Below are 18,170 nucleotides of genomic sequence, written 5' to 3'. Positions count from 1 at the left end.
CCTGCTCCCTGTCCCCCCCCACCACCACCACCACTCACATGTCCTCCACGGTGATGTCTTTCAGGATCTGGCAGTAATCCACATTCCACACAGCCTGGTCATCCCATACCTTGGAGGCCAGCAGGATGGCCCCAAGAACAATTCGCTTCCAGTTGGCTGGACAGATATCTATCTCTGCATATGTTAGAAGTCTTTCAAGGTATACCTGGAAGATAAGAAAATGCCAGGGCTAAGCAACCTGTCTTGTTTTCTCTCACATATTAGCATATATAAATTCTAAAATTGTTTAATTACATTTCACCAGCCTTTAAACGGGCATTTATTACCTGATCATACCTATTTTTAAAAAGTCAAGGGCTCAAATAGTCTGATGTATAATGCACACATTCTGTACTTGGACTGTATAGATGAAGCTGGATCTTAAAAGACTCCAAGGCAGGAACAAACTCCAGGAGCCTTAGATTAATTTCTCACTCTATCAAGTATGATATTGACACAAATTCAACAAACAACCAATGTTCCAATAAGCAGAACAAAGAACATGAAAGAATAAACCTATTTTTTTTCTATCTGTGGTGTTTTAATTAAACTTTTTTATTTTGAGGTTTTCATAGATTTACACAGTGTGTTGATAAACCTTTTTGTATTACTGTGGTGAAATATACATAGTATAATATTTATCATTTAACCATATTTAAGTGTAAGGTTCTATGGCATTAAATATAGTCACACTGCTGTGAGATCATCACATCCATCTCTACCTCCAGAACATCTTCATCTTCCCAAACGGAAACTCTATAAAACAACATAGTACTCCCCAACCCCAGCCCCTGCTAACCATCGTTCTACTTTGACTCCATGAATTTGATTTCTCTAGGTACCTTATATAGGTGGAATCAACCAGTATTTTTCCTTTTGTGTCTGGCTTATTTCAGTGTGAAGTTGTGTCTCACTATGGTTTGATAAACCACGTTTTCATTAAAATGGGTCGATAAACCCATTTTTAACGAAGTAATTTCAGCTGAAGATAGACAATAAAACCAAATAAAATAGGATTTATAAATTGGCACAATTTAGTTTGAGGACATCAGAAAGCCCACAAAGCCCACCACCTGAGTTGGTTAACAAGTAAGAATGTCTTTTAAAGCTTCCCTTGGTAAAAATCTGTTTATTACACTTCTCTGAAACATGGAGTTCTTTTTTCTAGTTTATCACTTACAAATTGGAATTACTAAATCACTTTTTTAAAAGCTTCCTAACAGATGAAATCTATAGTGTTAAAATTATTCATAGTTTATAATGTCTATAAAGTATGCAATTTCTAAAAAGGCATGTGCAGAACGCAAAATGTTAAATACATAAATAAAATATACATTATATTCAGCTAAATAAGCTCACAGATGGAACAGGATAAGTTAGAAAGGGAAAGAATCCACACCTGTTACATCATTAGGGCTCTGAGGAGGAAGCTGCACTTTAGGAAGCTCTTGAGAAAGAAGGTAATTAACAGATTGATTTTGAGAAGTTTGTTCAATGACGAATGCAGGAGTAGAAGAACATGATAATGCCAGAGCTGACTAATACTTATACAACAAAAAAGACTACAGGATGAACAGATAAATGACAGGTATGGCTGAACAAGAGGACTTTATTCACTGTCTAAATACAGAGTACTCACTACGTACCAGGCTCTGTGCTCATCACTGGAGATAAAGTGTGGAGGAGGCACTGACCACTACAGCTGCAAAGGGGAGAAGGGGCTGGAAGGAAGCATAGTTGATGGGAAGAAGCATCAGGAGATTATGAAACAGTCCTAACAGAGGACCAGTGTTTGACAATGGAGATCGGCAGTCACATTCCAGAGATTCCTATGACCCCAACAGCCACAGAAGGTGGGCTGCTGTGAGAGACCCCAGACTTCTAGGTCATGAGTTGGATGGGTGACACCTTCTGAGACAGGGAACTCCAGGAGGAAAAGGTGGTGAAAAATGATTACGAGGCTGACTATGGACGTTTCTATCTGAGACATCCCAGAGGATGCCCCACAGGAAGCATACATGCAGGTCTGGAGCACAAAGGGAACAGCACTGAGACAAATTTGAGTCTGTGACACACAAACAGAATTACGTCGTAAGCATGGATCCAATGACTGGGGTGGGGGGAGAAGGGGCCAGGCCTAAGCCAGGGCCCCTCTTGTTTTAACATCTGGAGAGAGGGTAAAGGGGCAGCAAAGGAGAGGAATAAAGTCTGTTATGTTCTGCTCTTAAGTCTTGTAATAGTTTGGAGAAGAAACTACACGGCAAAGCTAGGTTTTTCTGAGTGCCTAAATTAGGCTTACAATGTTATACAGGGCATCTGAGAAGAAAACTGAAGTGGTCTCTTTAACAGTAAAAAATAAAACTAAAGAAGCAAGGCCACTTCAGGCAGTGATTATGTGGGTGGAGGGGGGCAGGGGAGGTAGCAGGGTTGAGGTATTTAGAAGGGAGAATGGGGGAAAAGAAGGACAGAGGTGGGAGGAGGAAGAGAAAAGGGAAAGAAGGGAAGGAAGGAGAAATGATCCTTAGTGAAAGTAAAACTATGAGCAGATTAAGAAAAGTCAGAGCATCAGCTAGCAGCTCCTCTTTGGAGCCTCCTCTGGTTCCCCTGATCCCTAAACCCGAGACAGAAGAGTCATATGCTACCTCCAAAGCAGCAGGAGCTTCCTACAGCTTCTTCTGCAGTCTTCTGCTGTCTGTAAAACATGTGCAATGGAGAACACCCAGCAAAGTTTGCAGAGGAGGCTCAGAACCTTGTCTTTCTCTTTCATTGAAATACAGGCTTTGCTAAGATGGGGGTTCGCATTCAACTATTTGCTGAATAAATAAATATAAAATAATGGGTTTTTTTTGCTCAGAAAGGTTATTGTTCTGTTTTCAGTGCCCTACTAAGAAAAAAGCAATATTTAAATCTTTAAAACCTAGATTTCTATGGCTAATCTCATATACCAGGTGTTACCCAGAATGAATAAGGGCACTGTATGCACTAAAAGACAAAGTTAAAATCATGAGAAAAAATTATTAACATATTTCAAATCCCCAAAATAAAATAGCCAATAAAGAGTGACAAGAGTTTACTGAAAATTAATAAAATGAGAAACCATTACAAGGCGAGTCTACCTTGACTTCCCCCACATTAGTCTGGGTGACCCTCCCACTTCCACATTGCTTCATTTTGTCTTGGTGTAGTGTAGTTGCCTTGGTCTCTGCCCATAGTAAACCATATATTTGTTCCCTGAGGACAAGGACTGCATTTCACTTTGCCCACTGTGTGCCCAGTGTCTAGCACGATGCAAGGGCAGGGCATGGCCCAAGTGCTTGCTTAAAGGACTCATCATCCTGCAGAACGAGTAAAGAGCAACATCTCTACAGAAGCTCTGGCTCTGGAATACAGATGAAGGCAGGCAGATTTCTTGTGTAAGTGGTTTATCTAATAAAATGGCCATAAACAATGGCATCTGGGGAAGGGGACTGCATTCACAAAGGTAGAGTGGAGTTAAATGTGACACTGAGTCCTTGCTTTGTAAGACAGCTGCAGTGGTGAATAGTGAAGGTCAGAGGAAAAGTCCACTTTGTTGTCTGAAGCACAGAAAGTGGAAAAGACCTTTAACTAAGTCCCAGGAGGTCATGCAGAGGGAACTCTAACTATATGGACCTGTGTGAGAGCTTCCAAATCTCTCTCATTGAACAGTAATAGTATTGGGTCATGACAACCATTGGTGAAATAAAGGAGGTCACTGAAGAGAGCTCAGTAAGCTTTTCAATATTTGGAGACTTTGGTTTTTAATGGCATTTATTATATTAATGCTAATGTTTTGATCATGATTTTCATTTGCATGAAAATCCCAATTCTTCAGGTAAAGATCCAGTCCAGGCCAAGTGGAATTTCACCTGGGACCCAGACTAAATCTTTTACAAAAGTTGATGACCAACTTTACCCTCTAAGGAGAGTGTCAGAAAATATAATAAAACTGTCCTAAGAGCAGAAAACTGAGACTGTAATTAACTAAGACCCCAGATTTTTAAAGCAATAGAAAAAGAAGGTTGTGGAACAATCTTCACCCATATCTCTAAGACTCTATTCCTTTATACATATGAGCTATGCAAATATCTCCAGGCTCTCCACTGGCTCGGTGCAAAAAGGTGGTTACTCTATTTTCTTCTTACTTACTTTATATTTTAGTTGATCCATATTAATAAGTATGCTAGATGATATTAAGAAGAATAATTAATGTTTGAGAAAAACCAACAGGCATCTACTATGTCTGATATTCCATTATGGCTAACTAAAAGAATTAGGTGTTATAATACACTCCATTACTGCGGAAAGGCAGTTGTTACACTGGGAGATATGGCATTCATTATAAGCTCCAATTAATAGCATGCAACATAGTGGAACTTGCCAGTAAAGGTATATTCAAGGGTCAGCTGTAATTTCTTTAGTAAACTCTCACTTGAGTATTTTAATTCTCTGCTAAATGAAATAATATAAATTGATTTTTTTCTTTCTTTTTTTTTTAATCCTCACCCAAGGATATTTTTTCCATTGCTTTTCATAGAGAGTGGAAGGGGGAGAGAGAAACAGCAATGTGAGAGAGACACATTGACTGGTTGCCTCCTGCACACGCCCTGCTCAGGGCGGGGGGTAGAGCCGGTAACAGAGGTACATGCCCTTGGCAGGAATTGACCCCAGGATCCTTCAGTCCATGGGCTGACGCTCTAACCACTGAGCCAAACCAGCTAGGGCTACAATTGATTTTTTTCTAAACAATATCCTTAGATCACTGCTAATAGGATACTTTTGCTCAATTAAATTTTCAGGTATAAATTCATGAGAAGAACCACCCTAAGAAGTCTCTAGAAAATACAGGTTAGTGAACAAACAGTTACACAGAGCATTCAGTTGACTGCACATAAGAGAACTGTGTCACAAAGGCATGGGGAAGGAGTAAAATGCAAACAAGTGAAATCAAACATATATGGAATCAAAATTCTGATGCTGCTGAAATTATTTCAATATGATTTTAATGAGTAATACTAGGTCATTAATCTTAGACTCTTTATCACCCAGAGTTTAGCCGACTGGTGATTTCACCACTGCTTCTCACTTCCTGGCACCTGAAGGAGCACATAAATGAGATATTTGGACTCATCACTGAACATATATCATTTGACTTCCTTAGAAACTATTAAGATGACCCCAAAAGGCCGTTTTCTGGGTCAGAATCAATATATTCCAGAGGTCACTTCATCATCAGAGTACCAGGCTCTGAGAGGCACTTTTAGGCTGCAATCCAGGGACTGAGTGGTAGCAATGTCTGAACCCTGCCAAGGCCACACAAGCTGGGATTCAACTCAGCTGAGCATGATTGGTATTCCTGATATACAGATATAACAAGTACAAGCAACATATCACCTAAGGAGATAGAGCCTACCTCCCTACTCCTTAAGTGGGCTGCAGATAGTCACTTCCTTCAAAGAGTGCAGCACAGAAAGTGAAAAAAAGAGTAACTTTATAGTGGATGAACTAGACAAACATGACCTCAGTCAGGTGTTCAAGGTTACTGTCAACAGTAATAAGTCATGTTGACAGTATGTACCTTTGATAGGATTTGATGAAAATGGAACTTTATCTCTGTAGTTTTCCTCCCCAAGAAACACAATTCCAGTCCAATCATGAGAAAAACACTAGACAAATTCCAACTTAGGGACATTCTACAAAATACCTGACTGTCAAAATACCTGACAGTCCTCGAAACAGTCAAGTTCATCAAAAACAAGGAAAGTCTGAGAAACCATCACAGCCAAGAGGAGCCTAAGGAGACATGACAACTACATGTAATGTGGTGTCCTGGATGGGATCCTGGAACAGAAAAAGGACAATGGGTAAAAAATAAGGAAATCTGGATCAAGCATGAACTTTAGTTAATAATAATGTATCACTAACAGTTCATTAATTGTAACAAATATATAAAAAGAATATAAGATCATAAAAATAACATTATAGATGTTATAACACTATATTATAGATGTTAGTAATAGATGGGTGTGCGGTATATGGGAACTTTGTTCTATGTTCACAATTTTTCTGTAAATCTAAAATAAAATGTATGGTGATGGAAGACTATACTTTGGGTGATGAGCATGCATACAATGGAGTATACAGATGTATTATAAAACTGTACACCTGAATTTACGTTATTAAGCAATGTTACCCCAATAAATTTAATTTTTAAAAAGTTTATTTTTAAAAATACATCTATAAAAATGAAAACTACCCAAACTTATACAATGTAGCTAAAGCTTAAAGGGAAATTTATTAATATAAATTCCTGTATTAAAAAAAAAGAGGCTCTCAAATCAATAACCTAATCTTCCACCTTAAGCAACTAGAAGAAAAAGAACTAAACCAAACCTAAAGCAAGTAGAAAAAAGAAATTAACAGAGTAGAGTGGAAATAAGTAATACAAAGAACAGAAAAACAGAGAAAAATCAATAAAAACAAAAGTCAGCCTGGCCAGGCGTGGCTCAGTGGTTGAGCACCCAGGAGATCACAGTTTGATTCCCGGTCGGGGCACATGCCCAGGTTGCAGGCTTGATCCCCAGTAGGGGGCGTGCAGGAGGCAGCCAATCAATGACTCATCATCTCTCTCTCTCTCTCTTTCTCTCTCTCTCTCTTCCTTCCTCTCTCTGAAATCAATAAAGACATATTAAATAAATAAATAAATAAATAAATAAATAAATAAATAAATAAAAACAAAAGTCAGTCTTTGGAAAGGTCAATAAAATAGTCATTTAGAGAACAACAAAGAAAAATAAGAGATTAGATTCAAATTAGTAAAATCAGAAACAAAAGGGAGCATTAAGTAGACTTTATAGAAATAAAAAAAATTAAAAGGGAACACACTGAACAGCTGTATGCCAACAAATTGGTTAACTTAAATGAAATGGACAAACTCCTAGAACAACACAAACTGACTCAAAAAGAAACAGATAACTGGAATAGATCTATAACAAGCAAAGAGACTGATTTGGTAACGCAAAAACTTCGAACAAAGAAAAAGCTTGGCCACGGTGCCTTCAGTGTTGAATCCTACCAAACAGTTAATACCAGTCTTTCCCCAAACTCTTCAGAAAAATACAACTAGAAGAAACACTTCCCCAGTTCATTCTATGAAGCCAATATTATGCTTATTCCAAAACCAAAGATATCACAAGAAAACCAAAAAAGAATATCCCTTACAAATATAAATGCAAAACTCTCAACAAAATACTAGCAAGCCAAGTTCAGCAACATATAAAAATAATTAGATACCATGACTAAGTGGGATGATTTATCCCAGGAATGCAAGGTTGACTTGACCTATCAATAGAATAAAGGAAAAAATCCACAAATTCAATCACAGTAAATGCAGAAAAAAGCATTTGTCAGAATCCAATATTCTTTCAAGATAAAAAATACCCCATAAATTAGGAACAGAAGGAAGCTTCTTCAATTTGACGAAGGGCATCTATGAAAAACTCACAGCTAACATCATACTTAATGGAGAAAGACTAAAAGCTTCCCCCTAAGATCAAGAAGTAGACAAAGCACTCTCACCACTTCTATTCAACACTGTGCTAGAGGTTCTAGACAATTAGGTCAGGAAAAGAAATAAAACACATCCAGATTGGAAAAGAAGAGTTTTGTAAAACTATCTCTATTTGCAGATAACATGATCTTGCAAATATAAAATTCTAAGGAACTTAGCAAAAAACTATTAGAACTAAAATGAGTTGAGCCATGTGGAAGAATACAGGATCAATCTATAAAAATAATTTTTTTTCCTAGCAATTTTTATACACTAGCAATGAACAATTTAAAAATGAAATTAAGAAAACAATTCCACTTAACATTAGCATGAAATAGAGTTAAATACCTAGGAATAAATTTAATTTTAAAAAGTGTAAGGCTTATACACTGAAAACTATAGAAATTGTTGAAAGAAACTGAAGAAAATCTAAATAAATGGAAAGATACCCCATATCCATGGAGGAGAGGCTTAGTATTGTTAAGACTGTAATCCTCCCCAAATTTATCTACATATGCAATGCAATCCCTATCAAAATCCCAGTTGATACTTCTTTTTTGTTTTGCAGAAACTGACAAGCTGATTTTAAAATTCATCTGGAAATGCAAGGGTCACAGAATAGCCAAAATAATCTTGAAAAGAGAAGAACAAAGTTGGGAGAATCATACTTTTTGATTTCAACTGCAAAGCTACAGTAATCAAGACAGTGTGGTACTGACATAAGGATAGACATAGATCAATGGAATAAAACTGAAAATGTAGAAATAAACTTTTTTATTTACAGCTAACTGATTTTTGACAAAGGTGACAATTCAAAGAGAAAAAAAGTCTCTTCAAGAAATAGTGCTGGGACAACCACATACATGCAAAAGTATGAATTTGGACCCCACTCTCACAAAAATAGCTCAAAATGGATCACAGACCTAAATATGAGCTAAAATTATGTAATACCTACAAGAAAACATGAGTAAATCACATGACCTTGGGTTATGTAGTGGTTTCCTAGATACACCAACAAAAACACAAGTGACAAAATTAAACAGTATATAAATTGGGCTTCATGAAAATGAAAACCTTTGTTACAAATGACGCCATTAAGAAACTGAAATGACAATACAGAGAATAGGAGAAAATATTGGTAAATCATAAATCTGACAAGGGACTTGTGCCTGAAACATATAAAGGAACTCTTAGAATTCAGCAATAAAAAGACAACCCAATTTAAAAATGTGCAAAGGATCTGAATAGATATTTCTCCAAAGAACATACACAAATGCCCAATAAACACATTAATCATTAGGGAAATACAAATTAAAACTACAACGAGATATCACTCCATACCCACTAGAATGGCAAAAATCAAAAACACTCTAAGAAATATTGACAAGGATATGATGTGGAGAAATTACCACCCTTATAATATTACCAATGGGAATGTAAAATGGTGCAGCCACACTGGAAAACAGTCAGGCTGTTCCTCAATGTTAAACATAGATTTACCATCTGACCTAGCAATTCCATTCCTATGTGTATACCAAGAGAAATGGAAACATATGCACACTTGAAAATGTGTACACAAATGTTCACAAAAGCATTATCCGTAATGGCTAAAAAGCAGAAGCAACTCAAATATCCATCAACCAATAAACAAAATGTGGTGTGTCCATACAATGGAATATTACTTAGAAATAAAAAAGAATGAAATACTGTACTTGCTAAAATGTGGATGAGCTTTGGAGACATTTGGTAAGTGAAAAGAAGCCAAGTGAAAAGAAGCCAGTCACAAAAGACGACATATTATTATATGAAACCATTTATATGAAAAGTCCAGAGTAGGCAAGTCCACAGAGACAGAAACTAAATTAGTGGCTGTCTGGGTCTGGGTCTGGGACTGGGAATGAAGAATAACTGCTAAAGGATAAGGGGTATCTTTACAAGGTGATGAAAATATTCTGAAATTACATTGTGGATGGTTGCACCATATATTAAAAACCAATGAAGTGTTCATGTTAAATGAGTGGATTTTATGGTATGTGAACTGTATTTTAATAAAGCTATAAAAATAATAAAAAATAATTAATAAAAAGGTAATATACCTCCTCTTGTCTGGTTAGTTCTCACTTTGCCACCTCCATTTCTTCTTGATTCCCTTCTTGTTTATGCCTGACTCCTGTCCATCAGTTACCAGCTTCCTCTCTCCCTCCAATCACCCATCACCACAGTTTGTCCAGATAGAACCAACCCTGTCAGCAACACTCAGCCAGGGACCTATCTGAGTCAAGTCCCCACAGCTAAAGATTTTGCCACCTTCCCTTCAGAAAGCTCACCCTAATAACTTAAGCAGCAAAACAGCAGAATATGAGTTTAAACTACTACTGGGGAAGGGGAAGACTATATCAAATACCTATGAAATGGCCCTTATGTTTCAGAAAAATCTGGGGCACATCAACACCATCTTTATTTACGCTGGCCAGTAGGTAGTCATTAACATGCTTACTTTGCACATTTAATAATTATTATGTACCAGGATGTGTTCTAGATGCTGGTCACATTGCAGTAAACAACAACAAAAAAAGACAAAAAAAACATAAAATCATTAATCATAGAGCTTATAGACAAAGTAAAATAAAATAATAAAATTAAATTAAATTAAAATATAAAATAAAATAGCAAAATCTAAAGAATATTAATTGGTGATAAAGTCCTGTGGGGAAAAACAAAGCAGGAAATGATGGGAAGGAAATGAGGAGGGAAGAGGGATAAGTGAGGTTACAATTCAAATTATCATGGCCCCACTGATAAGCCCTCTGAGCAAAGACTTGAAGGAAGGCAGGGAGGTGACACATGCATTTCTGGGAAAAAGGATTCCAGGCAGGTGTCAAGTGCCAAAGTCCTGAGGCAGCTATGTGTCTGGGTGCCATAGTAGCTGGAACAGAATGGCCAGAGTGGGCAGTAGTGGCAGCTTAGTTGAGTTGACAATGAGGCCTGATCCTGCTGGGGCACGTAACCGCTTTCTTTGTATCTTCCTCTGAGGAAGATGGAGAACCACTGGAGGTTTTGAGCAGAGGAGACTGCAGAGTAAAAAAATAATGGCTCAGGATGAAGCCCCAGGCCCCCTTCTCCTGTCACCTCTGAGTCACAACTGATTGTTTTAAGAGTGAACATCTGACCCCAAAGAAACTGAGCCAATTACTGATGGAGCCAATCAAAATTAATCCCCTCTCCAAAATCTGAACTAAACACAAGATACAAAATTAGCCAGTATTGGGGCTTAAATGAAAAAGTGATATAGAGTCAAGGTTAGGACAGCTAACAGAACACAGGGGCTAGTTAGTTATTAACAAAGAAGGGAGCAAACAGAATCAGACATTAAGCCAGATTAGCTAGGAAGGAAGGGGCAGCTTCACAGTTTCTCTGGGCATCCGAGTAGACAGGAAGGATTGGTTTTCCAGTCTCCCCAGGGAACAATCACCCAGTCCTACAGCCAACTGTGCAGTAGAAGCCAGATGAGGAGGCAAAAAGTATGAGGTATGTGCAGTAATAGTCAAAATGGTGACCATAAAGGGAGGAGTCTAGCCCAGGAAAATCTGAGAAAAAGACCAGATAGGATAAGGATGGACCTGGAGAGTATTATGCTAAGTGAAATAAGCCAATCAGAGAAGGACAAGTATCACATGATCTCACTCATATGTGGAATCTAATGAACAAAATAAACTGATGAACAAAACAGATCCAGAGACATAGAAGCATTGAACAGACTGAGGGAAGGCGGGGGCATGGGGGTGGGGAGAGATTAATCAAATAATTTATATGCATATGTGTATAAGCCGTGGATACAGACAACAGAGTGGAGGTCTGGGAGTGGGGGTGGATGCGGGGTTGAGGGGGGTCAATGGGGGGGGAAAAGGGGACATCTGTAATACTTTCAACAATAAAGATAAATTTAAAATAAATAAATAAATAAAATACTTCCTATAAAAAACACACAACCCAGGAATCAAGGAAAGGAATTGGATAGTGGTAGGCACCAGCATAGCCCAGCGAAGATCCAGGAGATTAGATAGTTTGAAAGAAAGCCTGCTCTCTCCCAAACCCAAGGAAATATAATCAAAGCTTAAAGACGAGGGGGTGGGGGGCAGGGGGGTGGGGGCTCTCTCTCTGTATCAGCCTCAAGGGCCTGGGTTTCAGCAGCCACAGTGGGGCCAGCCAAAGCACAACATTGAAAGTGGGCCAGAGGGGAACAGAGAGACTAAGCTAGACTACTGAAGGAAGTTCTGGATGGCAATGCTAGGGTAATGGCACAGAATCTCTGGGCCCTGGCCCTCCTCCTGGGCTCAGTGGGGACAAGTGTGGACCTGTGGCTGCAGAGGCTGGACTTCTTCTGCAGCGAGATGGAGCTGAGCCACCTGGTCATGGATGAGGCAGGGTGGCAGCCTCTTCAGGGGCATCTATGCCCTGCATGCCCCTCCAATAAATCTTATCACTGCACCTCAAATCCTCTTATGCATGTCTCCTTGAAATACAATTCCTGCGATACCGTGGAAGAATACTATTTCTTCCAGCAACACTTCCCTAGCTCAAAGGACCAGAAGCCAAACTGAAAATTAATGCTGAAGACCAGCAGGAAGGAGCAGAGGTATGATGAGGCAGCCCCCGAGAGAATAGGGAAGGAGAGAAGAACCTGTTGATCTCATTATGTTATAGGACAGTAAGAGGCTAGAAAAGTTTCAGGGCAGGAGGAATAGGGAAACAGGCAGGTAAATTAAAGCCAAAAAGCTTTGCAGCCGCTTACAACAGGACCTTATCTTGAGAACAAAGGGTTAAAATCTCTCCTCACAAAAGAATGCCTGAGAGGAGGGGAATCTTAATTCAAACTAATCCGAGAAGACTACTTAGTGTGAATCGTCCTGAAGCTGTTAAAACAGCAGGGAGGAGGAGAAAAGAATGCCCCTAGTTTAAACAGTATAGTCAGTGGTCTTGGGCTTGTCAAGATAAAGTTGCCAGGTACTTCTCATAAATTGTGGGTAAACCATAACAAAGAATTAACCTGTACCAGGATATCTAGTAGAGGAATTTTTATAAAACTTATAGACAAGAGGGTATATAAGACACAGACTCCCCCCACCCTACTGGCTCTTCAGATTAGCTGAGAGCCCATCTGTGCTTCATAAGCCAGGTGTACAGATTTGCTAGCCTTGTTTCACTGGTAAATGTGTATGCTTTAATTTTTTTAATTCACTTGCTTTAATGTTTTAATAAATTCATTTCATCACAACGCAATCAAGGTGTCTCGGATAAAATCATTTATATGAGAAGACAAGGAATGAAGTTGGGAATAGCCCTCTCCCAACTGACTTGGGGGGGGGGGCTGTCCAATAACATCTCTCTGGTGTCTGTGAGACATGCCTGTCACAATTATACAGCCTGAAGTACTTCCATCCTAGAGAACAAGAGATATATGGGAGTCAGGACTTTCTAGTAAGTCTCCTGCCTTGGCATCTTTGTGTGGGTTTCTCATCTAATAGTAATCAAAATCTCTGGCTTAGGCAGGCAGTGAGCTATATTTTAGTCCCAAGTATCACATGGGAATAAAATGGGTGTCCGTTCATGGCTTTAAGGATAACCCAGCTCAAGTAACTCCTGAGAGAAAGGACAGGCTGTGCAGAAGGGCAACTGGATGCTATGGCCTTCTGCCCAACTCTGGCTTCCCACGAAGTACTCTTATAACTTAGCAAGGTGCAATTCAATTACCTTGCCCTTGTTTTTAATTTCCTCACATGTCAGTATCAATAGGAAAGCTTTTAGCATATCCTGCAAGGCTAAAGAAATATATTTAGTGATATTAAGTTATTGTTATTCTTTTAAAATGAAGTTAATTAAGCTATGAAACATCTGCTTTGGGTTTACTAGATGCTGGGTGTTTGAAGGTCTTAGAAGCTCTCTCACCACAGGCAGGCTGCAATCTTGTTTCATTCTGGGGGGGAAACAGGGCCGACCCTAAATGCTGTCCTTCCCACCCCTTCCCCCACCACTTCCTCCTGAGCAGTATGCCAAGATTCCAAGAGAAAAGCAGGAGAAAAGCAGAAATTAGTACATCTCTGTCAACTCTAGACAGAACCGGGTATGAATAACTTTATCTAAGTCTAGGGGACACAAGGGAAGGAAAGAATTATCACAGAAGGTCTGGCTCAGAGCATGCATCTGTCTGCTTTCTGCCCAAGGCATGCAGGCTGACTCTTAGCCAATGCAAGCAACAGCCACCAGAGTCAGTCTGCAGTGCTGTACCCACAACGCAGGATCCCACAGCTATTCATCCTTAGGATGTAACCAACAAGACCCCAATATAAGCTTATCTCCTGCTAAGCTATCAGTTTATCTAACAGGATGGGCGAAGACTTCAGTAGTTACAGTGACTGACAAATATGCACCAGTCCTATATCACTCCAAAGACATGAGCTAACTGATCCACCCTGTCACCCTGAAGACAAGAATGCACTTCAGATATTCTCTCAACATCTCTGCAGAAACTGGGGAAGCTGTAGGGATGAAAATCTTACCTTCATGCTAATAAATCTAAGCAATGAGGCACTATCAGGTCAGTCAGGTATAATTTTCTTAGGAATTAAAGGTAAAAAATTCCCCACCACATGCCATCAGCAGTAGCTTCAAAATAAATCATTTCTTCATGGTATGAACTGTAGTACTAATCTCATCCATGGTTTGATCTGATTTCTTACCCTTCTTTTCTCTTCATCTCAATCTCCCTACATAAAAATTTCAACCCTGTTATGTCTTTTAAGAACTTGAAATCCTTTGGGATAACAAAGCTGAGCAATAAATTTTCTTCTCAATTGTGACTTAAGAGCCTATAATCATCCAAACTGCATAGTGATGAGTGTCTGTTTTAGCCATTAGTAGGAGGTTCAATGAGAGAAAAAAATGAACAAATGGATGAATCAATGAATGAATGAACAGGTTTACTGTTGCATTAGCAGTAGAGCACAAAGCTCTCAGTGTGAGAGATACAAAGGGTCCTCAAAGGGCCTGTAAACTTTCTATTTGACAATAATCTCTTCTCAGAAGCTCCAGGGAATGGCTTTTTGTCCCCTTCAGGACAACACATTATCTGATTTGCACACAAAGTAAAAGGTCAGTGACAATGGGTTCCATTGTCAAATCTATACCCTAAATGATATTTGACCTAAATAGTCCCTAAAATTTTAAAAATCTAATTAATAGTATAGATTTTTATCTCTTGAATCTGAAAGTGCAGATTACCTCCACGTTGTCTTTGAATATTTTACAGACACATTACTTACACAAAACAGAAAAGTGAAGGTAGCAATATACACTCCTTCCTATATAGGTATTCATGTAGGATGTGTGTGTTTATCATATGTTATGAATGTCATTAAAACTTTTGTAGGAATCAACAAAAGGAAAGCTGGACATTCATAGGGAGGGGCTGCTTGTCTTACGCCCCCCGCACCATCCTTTTTTAAATTTTTTTTTTTTTAATCCTCACTCGAGGATACCCTCTCCATTGCTTTTCAGAGAGTGGGGGAGAGAGAGAGAGAGAGAGAGAGAGAGAAACATCAATGTGAGAGAGACACGACAATTGGTTGACAATTGGTTGACTTCCGCACGTGCCCCAGCCCCTGGCCTGCAGCCAAGGTACGTGCCCTTGGCCAGAACTGAACCAGGACTCCTCAGTCCACAGTCTAACGCTCCAACCACAGAGCCAAACCAGCCAGGGCTTGTCTTACCCCCTTTAGCTCCATATTTACTTACCTGCATAGAAGTTTTCAACATTTACTGGTTTTGAATGTGATTGTACAACTGACTTTTAAGGGGACTGTGGAACAGATTTTACATCCTCTTTTAGGAGATCCATGCTCTGATCTTCAAAGGAGAAACTGTAGTGTCCTTAGGCTACCCGATCAGAGTCCCTGTGCACCACTCCAGTCAACTACAGGATAGGTGGTCATTCTGAGGGCACTCACCAGAGTGACAATGGCACATTCAGCCGTCAGCTGAGCAGCACTAAAGAGTGTCCGAACAAACCGGTAAATCTGCTTCTGCTCTGGGTTGTGTTTGTCATAATCTGGTGGCACTTCGGATTTCTGAGAAAGAAAATATTTTCAGATGGCAAGCCACCCAATAAAAGCAAAAGAGAAATAATTAAACAATACCATGAAACATGAGGAGGAGGAGATTACCGAAAGAGGGTGAAGGTTTTCATCAAAAATATCTAAGAGCATCCTTCCATCTGGGTCCCTGGTGGGGAAAATTAATAGAAAATGGAGTTTACTTTCTGCAAGAATGAGTGTGATTCAAAATAAAACAAAAATATATTTTGATTCAACTGTTACTTCAAGAAAGAGAAGGCAGTGAGTAATAACTTGTTTTACTTGGGTACATTAGAAAATTTTTGAATAGTCCATGAAATAAAGGTTATGAATTAACTTAAGTGAAAACATAAATTTCTATTTTCTGAGTTTTCAAATGAACTAAATCTAAATTTCTTTAACATCTTGTTTCTTGAGCAAAGGCTGACAGACCTGTTTGAACTATGAGTATGTTGTGGTTGACAAGAAGTTTGAGGGTAAAACAAACATTCAATGTATCCTAGAGATTAATCTCAAGTTTTTCACAACATGCAACTTAACAATTTCATTAAGAGTTTCACAATTTTATATTGAAAAACAAGAGATGATGCATAGAAAAGCTTAACTCAATAACCTACAAACCTGTAAAAGATGGGTTGGTTGCTGCCAGGCTGCTAAATGAGCAATGTAAAGTGGTGGCTTTCACTGTAAGCACAGTACCTCAGGCGGCTGCCCCCTAGGGACTGTTCACACCTCACCATAGATGGCTCTACTTTGCTGTTTTATGTTGAATTTTGCCTAAAAACTTTTCTTTAAAAACCGCATTTGTAAACCATTGCTTTTGGTAACAGCCTATCACTTCCCCAGTCTGCTTCCAATGTCAGTTAGGCCTGTTGAATATCAGAAGACATAAAGATGGCTCCTTCTAGTGCACACAGTGACAATTCCTTTTATAAGAACCCCGGCTATGAAAAACTGGCCAATGCCTCACCTCACTAACTGCCTCTGCAAGATACTCAAGGTGCTATGTGAGAGACAGAGCCTGGCCCAATGCCCCATTTCTATTTTTCTGATGAGTGAGACAGCCCAAAAAGCCCTTCAGCACTCTCAAGAAACATTCACCATAAGTAATTTTAAAAATGAAAATGTAGTTCAAGATATAAATGAGGATTAAGAATTTAAGCTAAAATGACTGCTCTGAGAAGTGGATTTTCCTTTCACCTCCATTAAAAGTGATGTCTCCCTCACCCCTTGCCATAGACCAGGGAGACCCTGCCTTGTACATTTGTTTTCCTCTAACTCAGTTTGGAAATTTAAATTGTCCTGCAGTTTCCTCCACCTACCTCCTTCCCATATTGGTAAGAGAGGGCTTCCTACGCCACTCTCCTCCCCAGTGGTATCTGGAATTCCTTTGTGTTTCATTCTTAATTTAAGGGGATTCATTTCTTCTGGCAGCCCATTAGGAAATGTGAACCCAGGGATGTTAAAAAAAAAAAAAAAGTGATGTTTCTCAGCTGAACAGCACCATCTCTACCAAGCTAATGGAACTATCACCAGCTCCAAAGGTCTGGCCAGTACGACTTATCAAGGAGAAAGCCTGCAGATGGCCAATGCCATCTCATCCCAAGAGGGATACAATCTGTGTATATCAATCATGCTTGTTTACAAATGCTCACTTTTTCAGTTGGACTTTCTCACTTCATTCACTTACTTTTGGCCTAGTTTATCAGCACTGGGCAAGTAGAGCTTATGATTAAAAGTCTCGGTGGTATACTGCCTGGGTTCAATTCCCCATTCCCCAATTTTACTAGTTGTGTAATCTTGGACAAATTATTTCACCTCTGTGCCTCAGTTTCTTTATCTGTAAAATGTAGATAATATCAGTATCACCTCACAAAGTTGTTACAAAAACCAAATGAGATAATGCATATAAAGAGCTGCCCAGGGTGGCCAGAGTAAGCACTTATAAAGTTGGCTCTTATCATCAATCAGCTATGGCTATAAATTAACTTTGGGATCTAATGCAATCACTTAGAGATACTAATGCAAAACTGGTTGGTTTGAGAACACATCTGAGTTCCATGAATGGCATTACATTGTTATTTAAGACTTAAATATTTAAAAAGTTTGAACGACTATCATAGAAATAAGTAGCAAGACCAAACCTGCACTTTTATTGATATGTCATTCTGGTCAAGGTTCAAAGGTCCAATAGCCCGCATTTTATAAATTTTTAAATCCCAAATTCTCAAGCACCATAAAGAATTATGAATCACAATTACAATATAGAAAATGGTCACTACAGAGAATATCTTTCCAGGTGTTTACCTCCTGATATCTGTGTTTTCCCGTAAGATAGTTCAGTAGAAGCTCTGTCATTTAACCTCCACTTCACTGACTTATCACTACTTTCCCATGTCCCCTAAGTAAAGGCAGTGTGGTCCCCACCCACTGAA

At 38.9% G+C, this 18,170-nt stretch overlaps 1 protein-coding gene across 6 annotated transcripts in view; it reads right to left on the bottom strand.

The window, feature by feature from the left end:
* CCNY (cyclin Y) overlaps positions 1 to 18,170 on the bottom strand; it is a 201,451-nt gene that overhangs the window by 17,134 nt on the left and 166,147 nt on the right. For all 6 annotated transcript variants that reach the window (XM_016197145.2, XM_016197146.2, XM_087823960.1 and 3 more), the window contains 3 exons: positions 15,826 to 15,883; positions 15,610 to 15,729; positions 39 to 205 (listed from right to left, as the gene is read on the bottom strand). In XM_016197145.2, the coding sequence (XP_016052631.1) occupies positions 39 to 205; positions 15,610 to 15,729; positions 15,826 to 15,883 (345 nt within the window). The remainder of the gene's footprint in view (positions 1 to 38; positions 206 to 15,609; positions 15,730 to 15,825; positions 15,884 to 18,170) is intronic.

This window comes from Miniopterus natalensis, chromosome 1 (assembly GCF_054644295.1).
Source record: "Miniopterus natalensis isolate mMinNat1 chromosome 1, mMinNat1.hap1, whole genome shotgun sequence".
Classification (NCBI taxonomy): domain Eukaryota; kingdom Metazoa; phylum Chordata; class Mammalia; order Chiroptera; family Miniopteridae; genus Miniopterus; species Miniopterus natalensis.
This window is presented reverse-complemented; position numbering and strand designations above follow the sequence as displayed.